The following is a 15,373-nucleotide window of genomic DNA, read 5'->3' on the forward strand; positions in this document are numbered from 1 at the left end:
GAATGAGTGAATGAAAATTTCGTATAATCACTCATTTTCCCAGTTCTAGGATGTGGCTGGAAGAGCATCCGCTGTGCAAAACATAAGCTGCAATAATTGGTGGTTCATTCCACTGTGGTGACCTCTGATAAATCAGAGATTAACCTGAAAGAAAATGAATGAATGATCACTCTTTCATTCTTATATTAATAATTATAGGACAGAATAATCAAACTGTAAAATGTACAGTAACTTACTGTAAACATTGGTTGCAATTAAGACTGTAAGATTTATAAGCACATTGCAAATAAATATTTTTAATTGTGCTGTATTTTTTAACATTACAATTGTAATTATCATTAATTTACAGTGAGCTTGTAGGTTTAAAGTCTGGCTGGTAAACAAAATTGCCAGTAAGTTACTGTAAATTTTACGGTAAATTGTAATTATTAGTTTACATCATGCTTGCAAATTTAGTCTTACTGACAACCAAAATTGTAATTTTGGATAAATATGTTACAATGAATGATGATGAAACAATTTTTCACTGATATTTTCACATTAAATTTTTCAAAAGTTATTAAAATTGACACTTAACCATCGATATTCTAAACAAATCCATTAAATAATACGTTAATAAAAGCATAGTATTCATTTCTTTTTTACAAAGTTGAAAAAATACTTTCAGAACAAGCAGAAAATATCATATAATTTATGTAGAGGATGTTGTAGCAGGATTATTTTAATAATTTAAAATATTAAACATTAAGTGTCATCATATATTCCTTAATATATATGAATAATAGCAGGACAGAATGAGAATGTATATTAATTTCTGCATAAATACATCTGTTACTCTGAAGGACTGTAGATTGTTATTGTTTTTTTATATACAAATTTTTGCATTTGTTTTTTCCAAAAGATATTTAAAACATTATAGTAGACACTTCAATTCAATTCACCTTTATTTGTATAGCGCTTATACAATGTAGATTGTGTCAAAGCAGCTTCACATAAAAGGAACACTTGCATTTAATATATAAATATACAATATATACTATATATAAAACACATTTGTAGACATTATTTTAAAACAATAAGACCAAAATCTGAGAAATGCTGGAGAAACAATTTTATAAAAGGGCATTTCATTAAAATATATTATAAAATGGTAGTAAATTTTGTATAAATAAATAAGTCAATAAATTTCAATGCACACTCACAAAATAAATGTCCAAAATAGTAAAAAAAAAAAAAACAGGTTTTTCTGTTCCTCAAAAAAAGGTTTAGTTCCTACTCCTAAAATAACCTTTTTTACAGTGATGTGAAGAACCTTTTTTAATCTGGAAGAGTTAAATATCTCTACATACAATTTGGGATTTAAACTCTCTTTTTTATTTCATCTGCAGAAGGTTTTTCTTTTGGTCTGGTGTCAGATGAGAGTGCTGTCTGGGAACAGTCCAAATCTAATTATTTCAGGGCAGCACGGGGCTGAAAGGAGCAAAAAGTGACACGTTTTGGTCTGGGAACCATTTCCTCAAAGCAGCTCCTACTGAAGCTGTAATCCACAAGCCCAGGCAATGAGGAAGAGGTCAACTTACACCTCAGAAAGCAAAACAGCTCCATATACACACACCAGCTTATAGCAGATCTAAAAGACAGCAATTTTACACCAGTTAAATTAGTGTTTTTAAATCTTAATATGCACATTTTGATGTTTTTAGAGTCTAAATGCTAAATTAATTATTTGTAAATGTTATAATTTAGTTAAATTTTTTATTTGCAATTTCGTTTTTTTCTGTTTAAAATAATACGACTTAAATCTTAATACAAAATTGTGTTATTTAAACGGTGATTTAAAATGAAAATCTGCCCTGTTCAAAATTAATGTCTTTGCTGAGTTCTTTCCCATCAGGCAATAAAGGGAAAAAGTCAGTTGTCTAAACAAAAACCTGCTAACAACTGACACTTTATACACTACACACTTCAGGGAAAAAGGTGTTACAGTGTGAGAGCATGCTTTTAATAATATTAAGTGGAAAACTATACATTAACATATTTTTAACATTACTAATGAATAGGAATAAAAGATTAATGCATTTCGTGAATAAAATGTTAACAAAAAATCCTAAATAAACACATTTATAAGACATTTTATTTAAAATCAGAAATGTTTAACATCTTTTTTAAAATTGCTTTTTAAATCTTTTGTAACATATATGTTTATATAGAGTAAATTTGATTGAATAAATCCCTGAATAAATAATAATAATAATACTAATAATAATGTAAAAAATAAAATATATTAAATAAAATAATAGCAAAACAAACCTTGCAATCATTTCTGAAGGATCATGTGACACAAAATTATTTGAAAAACATATATATATATTGGAAAGGCTAAATATCAAAGGGCTTCCTGTGAATTTTTGAGTCTTTATCACATATTTCCCAAGCAATGTTTAATTGAGCAAGGCTATTTTCACAGCATTTCCTAGAATTTGTTTTTCTTTAGGAGAAAGTTTAATTTCTTTTAATTTGGTTGAAATAAAAGCAGTTTTATATTACAATATTAGCCCCCAAACCACCATTTTCCAATAACTTGCCTAGTTAACATAATAACCCAGTGAAGCCTAAGAATACTATCCTGCAAAATAACGAGGACAATATTATATACTGTCATTATGACAAAGAAAAAAGAAATTAGTTTTTAGAAATGACTTATTATTAAGAGTTTAAAACCAATATTTAATCCAATGTTAAAAAATAATTTTCTCCATCTAACAGCCCTTGAGAAATATGCAAAAAGAATTCAAATTTTACAGGAGGGCTGATAATTTTGCCTCAACTTTAAGTCTGGAGGAATAATCCTTAAAAATCAGTTTTTCTCTTACAGAATTTAATACATCATCATTATTTTAAAACATAATAATACCACAATTTTTAATGTTACTTAAAATAAATTAACGCATACTTGATTACATTTATATAACTAGCAAAGGAGAAAAAATACCAATAGTAATGAAACAATATCTGCAGGAATGTAACAAATCCCTAAATAAATAATTATAATAATGTTGAAAAAATACACTATAATAAATAAAATAAAGGTAAAATAAAACACTGCGATAATATCAAAATTAAATACATCATCATTATTTTAAAACTTAATAATACCATAATTTTTTATGTTACTTTAAATCAATGAATGCATTTTTGTTTGCATTCATAAAATACGCAAAAGACAAAAAACGTTTGAAACAATATCTGCACAAATGTAACAAATCCCTGAATAAATAATTATAATAATGTTCAAAAATAAATAAACAAACAATAGTAAAATAAAACACTGCGATGATTTCAGAATTAAATACAACATCATTTTTTAAAAATAAAATAATCCTACAATTCTTAATAGTTCACACTTTACAATAAGGTATTATCAGGTGATATTTACTAACATGAACTAATAATGAACAATACTTTCAAAGCATTTATTTATCATAGTCCAATATTTACTAATGTCTTATTGACATCAGACTTCATGCTTGTCAACATGAGTTAATGCACCATGAGTTAACATGAACTAACAATGAAGGACTGCATTTTCATTAACTAACATGGACAAATACTGTATTAAATGATCAGTCATTGTTTATGTTAGCAAATGCATTAACTGCAACAACATTTATGTTACTCTCAACCAATTAACACATACTTGTTTGCATTTATATAATAAGCAAATGACAAATATTGCAACAAAATCTCCATGAATGTAACATAAAATCAAACGAAATGGTACTAAACATAATTTAAAATGTATCCTCGACTCTCCTCGTGTTCCAAGGTGATGTGATTTTTCCCAGAAATCCCTTGCCCCTGGTATGACATCTAACAATATGAACAAATAATACCTGTAATACACCATGAACAAATACAGTAATAAATTGTCTGTTGTTTATGTTAGTAAATGCATTACCATATATAACCTTATTGTAAAGTGTAACCTCTTAATGTTACTTTCAACCAATTAACACATCCTTCACTGTAAACAATGTTGGGTTCTACACAATTCCTTCATGTTGTCCCAACACAAATCAATTGAGTTAACTTAATAGTTTTTTTACAAATTTAAGTGGATTGAACATAATGCAATTAAGTTGTCCCCCCAAAATCATAAGAATTGTGTTGATTTAACTCATATTAATTTGAACAAGCAGCAGACATATTTTTTGGATTGTTGGTCGCATTTTTATAAAGCAAAAGACAAAAAAACAAGTAACATAAAATAAAACCAGTTAAAAACTCTCCTCCACCCTCTGCTTGTCCCAAAGCGATGTGTTTTTTTTCAGAGACCCCCTTTCCCTGGTGCTAAGTCAATATATACAAATATATATCCGTAACGTAACAATATGAAAAAAATAGTGTAACACATGTAATACAACATGAGCAAATACTGTAATAAATGCATTGTTTGTTGTTTATGTTTGTAAATGCATGCATGAACTAATACAACCTTACTGTAAAGTGTTGGGTTCCACACAATTCCTTCATGTTGTTCCAACACAAATCGGTTACGTTAACTTAATCGTTTTTACAAATATAAGTGGATTGGACATAAAGTAATTAAGTTGTCCCCAACAAAACTTAAGAAGTGTGTTGGTGCAACTCATATTAATTTAAGTAGGCAGCAGACATATTTTTTTGGAGTGTTGGTTGCATTTATATAATAAGAAAAAGGAAAAAAAAAAACATAACAAAACAAGTAACATAAAATAAAACAAATTAAAACTCTCTTCCATCCTCTGCGTGTCCCAAAGTGATGTGATTTTTCCCAGAGACCCCCTGCCCCTGGTGCGACGTCTCTGGGCCTCTTTGAAATTCCTCAGCGCCTTCTGAAGGTGCAACATCACACCTCCTTATCCAGGATATATTGAGCTCCTTCCTCCAGGCCCTTCAGCATTCACTCAACCTCCAGAGAACCAGAAACATCTCCAAGAACTCGACCATGGAGTTTAACCTTCCTCCTTACTTGCTCCAAGCAGCCAAATGCAAACTCGAACTCAACTCGAGCGCTGATTGCGGTTACTTCAGCGCATGTGGGAGCCTTTCTCCAAGCTCCTCCATCGATTCCGGATGCTTTTCTCCCCCTTGGGGAGCTGGAAGACAACTGGAAGGTCTTGAAAATGCCAGTGTTGACTGTTTGCAAGCGAAAAAGCTAAAGCTAGCTCTTCCCGTTGATTCGAAGAGACGTTCCAGATCTAAAAACCCAGGAATGAAGAGACAATCAGCAAGCGAACGAGAGAAACTCAGGATGAGGGATTTGACCAAAGCTCTCCATCATCTCAGAGCCTTCTTACCTCCATCTGTGGCTCCTGCTGGACAAACCTTGACCAAGATTGAGACCCTTCGTCTTGCCATTAGCTACATTTCACATCTCTCTGATCAACTCGGACAGGCTGAGGTGCCAAATTATGAGATGTGCTGCTCTGCTGAAGCTTCAGATAGGCTTCAGTCTGGTCTGATTTTTGAAAACTTGTGTATGGACGGACAACAGGGACTCATGCAAGATAATGTTCAGTATTGTCCAACACTCACAAGCTTTGGGGATTCAAGGGAACAGATGGAGAACAGCTTTCCTGCTAGTTCACATTTCAGAGATGCACAGTCTTATATGGTAAGGAGGCTTTTCAGTAATACTTTAAAATCATGGTCCATTAGTTAATGTATTTTACAAACTATTAATAATACAATTATTACGGCATTAATTCATGTTTGTTAATGTTATTTAAGTAAAATAATGTTAGTTCATGTTAAATCCCAGTGCATTAACTAATGTTAACAAGAACAACTTTGGATTTTAATACATGAATACATTAACTAACAAACGAATGTACCACTAAAGTTCGATAAGTATTGTAATTGGTCATTTAATCGCTGTAAATATGAGTTTGATTTGTTTGTTATGCACAAATATTTAATATTTTTTCCTTCTTTTCACAGTTTCCCTGCACAACAATGGATGATGCTTCATATAGCCATCAGTTTTACCAATAAAGGACGATGAGAGGACGATGAGATCTCAACTTGTGACAGAATCAAATAGATTTTGACTTTGTTTGTGTTCATTATTTGTAATTATTTATCAGAAAACATATTTTTGTATTGGAGACATTTGTATATACTGCTTATTTATTGTCTTTTTTAATTAAACCCCTTTAAAGATGACTTGTTTTGCACTTTCAATCTTGTATCTTACTTCAGATCTGTTCAATTTTACTTTTATTTTCTCACTAATTTTATTTGAAACAACAGTTTATTAAATAAGTTACATTGTTTGTTTTTTAGTGAACTAAAAAATAACATATGGAATATTAAAAATATTAAATATAAAACAAGTATTAATACAAGGTATGAATAAAAACGCTGGTACATTACATGCATCTGTACAAAAATGTACAGTTGAAGTCAGAATTGTTAGCCTGGACACTAAAAGAAAGATTTTTTAAACATTTCTAAATATAATAATTTTAATAAATAATGGTAACACTTTAGGTCACAATTCGTGTTATTAACAAACCATTAACTAACACTACCAGCATAATAAACTAATTAGCTGTTTTTCAATAGTTAGTAAGGTAGTAGTTGGGTTTAGGTTTTGGGCAGGATTAGAGATGCAGAAAAAGATCATGCATTTATAACTGCTAATGAACAGTTCATATTTTAATAATAGACAGGTAATAAGCCTAGCTAAGGCATGAAATGTGACCTAAACTAAAGTGTTACCTAAATAATTTCTAATAACTGATTTCTTTTATCTTTGCCATGATGACATAATATTTTACTAGAAGTTTTTAAGATACTAATCACTTTAAAGTGCAATTTAAAGGCATAATTGGGTTAATTAGGGTAATAAGGCAAGTTATTGTATAACCATAGTTTGTTCTGTAGACAATCAGAAAAAATATCGCTTAAGGGGGCTAATAATTTTTATGTGAAGCTGCTTTGACACAATCTACATTGTATAAGCGCTATACAAATAAAGGTGAATTGAATTGAATTTAATAATTTTGACCTTAAAATGTTTTTTAAAACATTTAAAACTGCTTTTGTTCTAGCCGAAATAAAACAAATAAGACTTTCTCTAGAAGAAAAAATATTATAGGAAATACTATGAAAAAATCCTTGCTTTGATAAACATTATTTGGAAAATAATTGAAAAAGGTAAAAAACTAAATCCACAGGAGAGCTAATCATTCTGACTTCAACTGTATATGTCAACTAATATGCCAGCATAAAACTAATTTATAGCACCAGTACAACACACAACGTCATTTCTCTAACATTTTTACAATATTATACTTGGAAGAAGCTCTTCATTTTCATTTGCTTTATGTTTGGCTCATCTGATTAGCTTTAGTTGTGGTTGTGTGAAATAAAAGTTTGACCATTTTTGTCAACAAAAAGAAAACTTCATGAAGTAATTTTAGTAATCACTTACACAAAAATGATAAAAATAATATTTAAAAACCAATCAATCACTTAAAACAGAGGTACAATCCCTGTAAGAGTATGCTAGAGTATTAAGGGAAGCAAAAAAATGACAATTTAGAAATTTCTTTATGAAGTAATATTTTTAATGTATTTGCTTAGCAAATAAACAATTACAGCTCGTCTCTTTCTGCATTTATATATGATGACTCCAGCTATAAACACCAATGCCAGATACAAAACTATTAGCAATGAAGAAAATGGTTCTTCAGGGTCAAAATCTGAAAGATAATAAAAACATTCAATAAAATATATCACAAACACGATGATATTTTGAAAGATTTTACACCACATTACCTAAATCAATGTCCAGTTTGTTGTCGATTTGGAGAAGTTTGGCAGAGCAGGAGTATTTGTGTTTTTGTCTCTCCTCTGCTCTGATCTCCAGACTCTTCCTCATCTGGTACGTCCCGTCTCCATTGGGCAGCAGATCTCCTCCAGTGAGCTCATGATCAGATACAGGCTGTCCATCTCTCAACAGGGTCAGGTTGATGTGACGAGGGTAAAATCCTGTCGCCAGACAACTCACTCGAAAACCTCCAGAATCTGAGTTTGCTTTCTGAATGAGTCTGACTTTGGGTTTGACTGGAAAAGAGACAACAGAATGAGAATCTTTCAAGATACTTAAGCCTGGAAAAACAGCTAAAAGTAAATTATATTTTCTTGTTTTAGACTAGATCTATGCTGGAGTCAGTGATTTTACCTTTTCTATTAATTTGATTTCTTCTTTTTACCAGGTAACCCTTAAGTGTTTGAAAGCAGAATGGCTGTAATAGCTTTTCACAAAGATACTTGTTGTAATCATGACGAACATGAAGCACATGAGCCGAGACGTTGAAAGTACCCTGGTATGCAAACTTCTTGTCAACAAATAGCAGCTGATCTGTTGTGAATCCTCCAAAAGCATTTCGTAAAATCATTTGTCCTGGTTTGCCATCATCCTGTAGCTCGCACGCGACCAACTGCTGAAGGGTAAAAACACCTTTAATAGACAGAGAATGTTTTTTTACAGTATAGTGTATATTTATTTAGAAATTTCACAATCACAATTTTTCACAAGTTTTTTGAATTAGCGATGCCATCGAACTGTTGTATAAATAGCACACTCGTAGCACTGTTATATTGCTGTATATTCAGCCTGATCTCACGAGAAATTGTAAGTATTTTACGTTTTGTCCATTTAGTGGCTAATTCGTACAAATTCGTATGAGTTCAGTCGTACAAAATTGTACGACTTTAAAAAGGAGGTGTGGCACCTAACCCTACCCCTAAAACCAACTGTCATGAGAGGTTGAGCAAATCGTACTAAAATGTACGAATTAGATCGTATGAATTCATACGAATTAGCCACTAAATCAAAAAGTTACGAATTGCCGTGAGATTGTGTTGGTATATCCAACCCAGGCTCATTCTGAGAACATAGTCCCGGGGACGTTTCTGGAGACCGCGAAATACGTCCCGGGAGGTACGTATTTTTGCAGTTTTTGTTTTCGCGAGTCCGCAAGTGGCCGCTGTGCGCGCTTTTTCCCGCGCCGTTCTCGCGTAAACCCGCTAGAGGCCGCTGTCGAACGACCTTCCGCCTGTCTGCCTGGATGACAGAATGATTGACCGTGCGACCGGCCAATCGGCTGACCCACCCTCCTTCGTCCCTAAACCCAACCAACGACGATTCACAAAAGCCGTCCAGAAAAAGAAAAGCCCTCGTCTGATTTTTGGCACATTTTCGGATTTTGACCACATTCTCACCCTGTGACGAACTTGTTTGCTTCATTTTTTAAGTTTTGTTTTTGTTTTCTTACCTGATTTCTGGAACCGCTCTTTCCCGGACTCGAACCCGGTCGTCGACGTCGTGGTCAGCCCCTCTCTGCGCCTCGAGTCCGCCAGAGTACACGAAGAGCTAACCGGGCAAACTGGTTGCAGCAGGAAAGCCCTCCACACGGAGGCGAGCGGCCGGCTGGCTGGCCGGCAAGCGCCGAAAGGAACGGCGTCACTGAATGAAATGCAGCCGTACGTACCCCCGGCTACGTATTTCGCGGTCTCCAGAAACGTCCACGGGACTACGTTCTCAGAATGAGCCTGGGTTGGGTATATCAGCACTGCTGGGATACTAACTACGCATGCATCCCAGCAGTGCTGATATACAGCAACATCGCGGTGCTACAAACTTGCGATATTGCTAATGTATTTAATCAGACCTTTTACATCAAATTAAAAAAGCAATTAACTACAATGTAAAATTTGGTTGACTGTAGTCTTTAAAAAATACTTACTGTCAGTTTTATTTAAGTGTATGGTTGCTAATGTCCACCTGTCCTTAAAAGATGATTGTATATGATCATGTATGAAGGAGAGAGCATTTAAATTAAACACGTCATCATCAGCTTTTGTGTTTCCTCCTGCTATGAGGCTATTTGTATCACCGTTATAGGACAGAACACTGACATCATTCAGCATCACCACATAACTGAATTCAGGAAATGGTGTTTGTCCTTTAATGTACGTTGCAAGCATCCATAAAGAGTGAGAGCCTGTGAAAAATAAAGTAAGATAATAATTAATGCAATCAAACCTTTTATTTAGTAGCTAATTCGTAATAATTTATATGATCTTGTTTGTACATTTTAGCATGATTTATTTATCGCTCAATGAGGGGTGGGGTTTGGGCCCATACGTCCTTTTAAAAATTGTATATTTTCATACTAGTGCAATTAAATGAATTGGAATGAATGAATGAATTGGCACAAATGATCAATTTTCACATTATACATGAACTAGCTACTATGAACAGTTTAAAAAAAATCCATGATTTATTTAGTAACTTCTTTTTATCCGTTTTTTTGACTGTGCATTGGTGTATGAACATTTCTAATGTTGTTGTTTTTATAAATTAATGTATTATTATTATCCATAATTTTTTATAAACATTAATACAATTGCACTATATTTATATAGCTAGCTTACTTTTATTTAGATTATTATTAAATTATTTTTCTTTTCCTGTTTTGTAGCTTATTATTTGCTGTTATCTATATTATTCTTCTTTATTATTACTATTTTCTGTTTATCTCTGATTTTGTATAATAAATAATTCTTTTTGTGCAGTATTTTTGGTTGATGCATGGTTCTTTTCCTCCCGCATTACACAGAATGGTCCCATTATAAATGTTACATACTTCAGTTCCTAGATTAACATCGAGAAGTCATAATAAGAATGAACGGAATTCCACCATTCGTCATTATCACATCACCTACCCACGTCACTTGAATTGCTTCACTTTTTATGTAAAAAAATCTTCATTGTAGGTATTACAGCATATATTTAATTGCAATAATCGATTTATCATTGTTAGAATAAATTTATCACATTTAAAACTTGAGGGCTCTGACTGGATCTCATCCCATCCCATTTTTGGCATGATTAACATCAATATAATCAAGATATGTTATAAATTATTAAACATGTTAACTTTTTAACCAGTTTATTATAAATATATACTAATAAATACAGTAAGCAGACATAAATAAATACTCTACATTTACCTCATGTTTAAAAATAACACCAAATATTTAAATAACTGAAGCATTTGTAATCATATTCTTTATTATTTTAATTTCTTATTGAATGTGCAATTTCTATTGGCTGTTTTTCAGGTTTGCAGTTGTGATGCCCCAAATATTGGTTAGCCACATTAGTTTATAGCCCTGTAGTTCTTCACTAGGACCAAGTATTTCCAAAGACTTTGCAAACATAAATTATATTCATTTTATTGGTTTGAAGTAAATAAATGAGCTGAAGTCTTACCTTTTGGAGCTGCAGTTGGTAGTAAAAACACAAAAAGCAAAAGAATTTGGCCCATTGCAGCACATACAGTTCAATACTTTGTGTTAGCACTCACTTCAGAGACACACTTCAAACTCTCACTTCTCCTTTGAGTGACGCAAGTGTTTACTTAGTACTTCCGGATTTTCTTGTTTAGCTAGTCAGTGTGTGACTTGAATGCATTTAAAAACTGTTTAATTTGAGCAGTGTAAAGCCCAGGTGTCATGAGCCCTGTACATTTTACATTTAATGGCCTGTTTCCACTGACTGGTACAGTACGGGTCGGTACGGGTCACCTTTATCAGGCTTGCATTTCCACTACAAAGGGTACCCTTTTGATGGGTGGTGTACGACAGAAAGTTTCAGTCAACGTCATTCTCGCTCGAATAAATGTCTACCGTAAAGCTGTACAGGTCGTTCACATATCATATGACACCTTTCACCCTGCTCACTGACTCTTTTCTCTCCTGCCTTCCGGCAGGCGCTTCAGACTCCCCCGGACAAAAACCAGCAGACTGAGGAACAGCTTTTTCCCCAGAGCTGTCTTCCTTTTGAACTCTGCCCCTCACTGACTCTTTTGCCCCCCAATACACCCCCCACACTCCTCTAACTTATACTTCTCACAATCACTGCACTATTTAACATTTGCACATTTAAAGTTTGCACATATTCATTGCACTGATTCACTTATCTGAACTGGACATACCCACTGCACATGGACATTTGTAATTATGTTTATCTATCTGCACATTTCTGCTATTAATAGTATCCTGTACATATATTCATTTATTGTAAATCTGTTCATAGCTAATACAACCTGTATATAATGTTCATAGTACATCCATCTGTAAATATCACCATAGTTTTTCTATAACTGCACTTTATAACTTATACCTGTATCCTGCACTTGCTGCTATTGCACTGCTGGTTAGACCTAAACTGCATTTCGTTGCCTTGTACTTGTACATGTGTAATGACAATAAAGTTGAATCTAATCTAATCTAATCTAATATGAGAAGCACTTCTCACAAAACAGATGCTTCATACACATAAATACTTGTGTAGAAATGTTTATTACTAACTTTTCTATGACCATGATTTGATTATAACTGCAGATCAATGACAGTGCACAATAGCCTACTGTAACGTCTGTAATTATATAAAATAAATATATAAATGCAACATATATGAACACATACAGACCCTTACAGTCTCCGATATGTTACCAATTACAGAAAAACGACACACATCATACATTTAGTCCGTATTTAGGTTCAAAAACAACACGCAACATAGCCCACAGTCAGATCAAACCTCTCATCTGTGTCTGTAATCTTGACCAGCACTGTTAGAGAGTATTTCTGTCATTCCGAGTTCATAATAGTCCAAAAGGCAATGATAAACATGGCAGTTTGTTCATGATTCAGGTTGCTGAAACAATTTGCTTGTGTGTTTTGTCAGGCTTGTCCTTTGTTTGTTCACGTTTGTTCTTTTCTTTCTGAAAGGATCAGATGACAAAGACACTTCAATAATCACGCGCACGTTATTATCATCAGCTCAAGAAGTTTGTTATATCAAATATAGACACGATCACGAGCTCACGGAGGAAAGCGAATACCGCTCGCACTTTTAGACGGCCTCGTAAAACAACAACAGGACATGGTAGATTTTGTTCTTCTTGGCTTTGTGTCTGTACATCAAGACAATGACAAGGTTTGTTTGAGCTCGGGTCATCCATGGCTCATTATTATATACATATAGTTTTACAGTGTAATGTCTCGGCTGTGTATTTAAAACATGGCGGCTCCTTTGTTTTCATTCTGGCTAGCTCCAACCGAGCTTGTGACGTATCTCTGTAACCAATCAGCGTTCAGCTGAGCGTGTTACTCGTGTTTGGTAGCCTTTTGAATGGGTGCTGAAGAAGTGGTACGGTTCAGTTCGGTTCGGTACGTCTTTTGACAGTGGAAACGGCCATAAAAGCGTACCGAACCATATCGTACTGTACAGTACCACTCAGTGGAAACGGGGCATAAGCCTAACTAAACACAACTGATCAAACTAAAAGTGTCCTTCAGGCTTGCTTGAAACTAACACTTAACAGTTTCCTGCAGAAGTAACTTTCTGTAAATCAGTTACAGCAAAAATACTCTGTTTACTTTTACAACACCATTTATCTTGTTCTATGTATTTACAGTATTGTATATCGTTACTGTAAAATATACAGTCATTTTCACAATGCAACTTTAAAATACAGTAACATGCCGCAAAACTGTCATTTTGTCCTTAATGGGCCCAGCACATATTAGATTTAAGCCTAACTAAACACAACTGATCAAACTAAAAGTGTCCTTCAGGCTTGTTTGAAACCTAGATTGTTAACAATTTTTTGTAGAATTTACAGTAACTTGCTGTAAATCAATCACAGCAAAGATACTGTAATTACATTTACAGCACTGTATCTTGCTGTATGTATTTAAAATATACAGTAGTTTTCACAATGCAACTTTAAAATACAGTAACATGCCACATAAGTATCCTACAGTAAAATACAGTTCATATTACAGTTAAATATTGAGTGATTTGCAAAAATCGTTACGAGTGTACGGGTAAGTGTGTTGGAGAAGGGTTGGAGCTAAACTAAGGGTTGGAGTTTTATAGGAACTGATCATAAATCAACTATTATAATCTAGAGACTTTATATAAATGCTAACAGTTTGTTTTGTTCAGATATGTAAGATGTCTCAATGAATTTGCCAATGAGCAAAAAAAAAAAAAAAACATGCTGAAAGCTAATAATGTAAACTTCACTGTAAACAAAACAAAGCTGGAAATGGGTTTACTGTGGGTATACTATGAAGTGTCAGGATATTAAAATAAGTGTGATTTAAGCTGGTATCATCTGTAAAACATAATGTTTTATTAGTATTTTTATTTTAGGGGGAAAAAACCCAGTGCATTTGTTTTTTAAGCACAGGATTTCATTCAAATCGACTTAAAAATAAGAATAAAGGAAGCACAGTTAACAAAGTCTTGCGGTTGAATCAACAGTTGGTATGCAAAATGGAAATAATGCAGAAATGCAGGTTAGCTCAAAGTCAATCTTAAAATCAACAACTGTACTGGTGGCTCTGTAAGAATGGGTTTTAACCACAGCGGTTCGAACTGTAGTTCTGCCTAGTGACTAAAGTGTTATCAGTATTGATGGTAAAAAAGACTGTACATTCTAGTCAAACTATTCTTCTGCAATTTTAGGACAGTATTAATAGCTTAAAACGTGGGAGAGCGTTGATATTTTGGGATTGTATTGAATTGCAATATGGAGTAATTAAGCGTTGATGTTAAATCAAAAGTAATTCACAAATACTTGAAAATGAGATGATTTAATTACAATAATTCTCTATGGTTACAACTGAATTAATTACAAATTAACTGTATAAAATGATCAAATATGAAATGATAAAACATATTATATAAATTGTACCCAGCTGAAATGTAAAATGAATTACCAGAAGTAGAAGGAGAGACAGGGGGAGGGAGAGACAAAGAGAGTAAGTAGGCCTCAAAGAGGCAGAGAAGAAAGAGGAGAGGAGCAGAGCAGGAGAGCGCAGACCAGGAAAAGAGACAGAGCAAAGTTTACCAGCTATTTTGTCTCTTTCTTAACCATGTGACCAAAGCCCAAATGCTGAGACATTCAAACTGACCAATCAACATGTGACCAAATCGTAAAACCCTGAAAGTCCACACACCAGGGGCCCGTTTCAGAAAGGAGGTTAAGGGAAAACTCAGAGTATTTTAACCCTGAAATGAGAGAAACTCTGGGTTTTCCGTTTCAAAATTGCAGGTTTGTTAAACTTGAGAAAGCAGGGTAAGTCAAGCCCCAGGCCCTGATCTAATCAGTATCTGCCTTTACAATTTGTGTGAGCCTTCTTTGGTGAAAATGACCATACAAACAAATGCATATGAAAATTTAGACTCTTACAGCTCTAAGATATTTTTATTTAATCTACATATGTGACGGAGTTG

The 15,373-nt window shown here is 33.4% G+C and overlaps 2 protein-coding genes across 4 annotated transcripts; one reads left to right on the forward strand and one right to left on the reverse strand.

Moving 5' to 3' along the window:
* The first annotated feature begins 4,945 nt into the window (after positions 1 to 4,945).
* mespab (mesoderm posterior ab) lies at positions 4,946 to 6,036 on the forward strand. Its single transcript, XM_056451390.1, has 2 exons — positions 4,946 to 5,656; positions 5,983 to 6,036. The coding sequence occupies exons 1-2, from the start codon at positions 4,988 to 4,990 to the stop codon at positions 6,034 to 6,036; spliced, it is 723 nt and encodes a 240-aa protein (XP_056307365.1). The 5' UTR covers positions 4,946 to 4,987.
* A 1,563-nt stretch (positions 6,037 to 7,599) lies between these two features.
* Positions 7,600 to 11,455, reverse strand: LOC130219533 (T-cell surface glycoprotein CD1b3). Of its 3 annotated transcripts, XM_056451957.1 has the most exons (5): positions 11,333 to 11,455; positions 9,801 to 10,058; positions 8,234 to 8,512; positions 7,828 to 8,115; positions 7,600 to 7,751 (listed from the first exon to the last, which is right to left on the reverse strand). In XM_056451957.1, the coding sequence occupies exons 1-5, from the start codon at positions 11,385 to 11,387 to the stop codon at positions 7,600 to 7,602; spliced, it is 1,032 nt and encodes a 343-aa protein (XP_056307932.1). In that variant the 5' UTR covers positions 11,388 to 11,455. The 3 variants fall into 3 exon arrangements, with proteins under 3 accessions (XP_056307932.1, XP_056307933.1, XP_056307934.1); XM_056451958.1 differs by lacking the exon at positions 11,333 to 11,455 and having other exon boundaries at positions 8,234 to 8,495; positions 9,801 to 9,888; XM_056451959.1 differs by lacking the exon at positions 11,333 to 11,455 and having other exon boundaries at positions 8,234 to 8,492; positions 9,801 to 9,871.
* Between the last annotated feature and the right edge of the window lie 3,918 nt (positions 11,456 to 15,373).

Source organism: Danio aesculapii, chromosome 25 (genome assembly GCF_903798145.1).
Source record: "Danio aesculapii chromosome 25, fDanAes4.1, whole genome shotgun sequence".
In the NCBI taxonomy this organism is placed as follows: domain Eukaryota; kingdom Metazoa; phylum Chordata; class Actinopteri; order Cypriniformes; family Danionidae; genus Danio; species Danio aesculapii.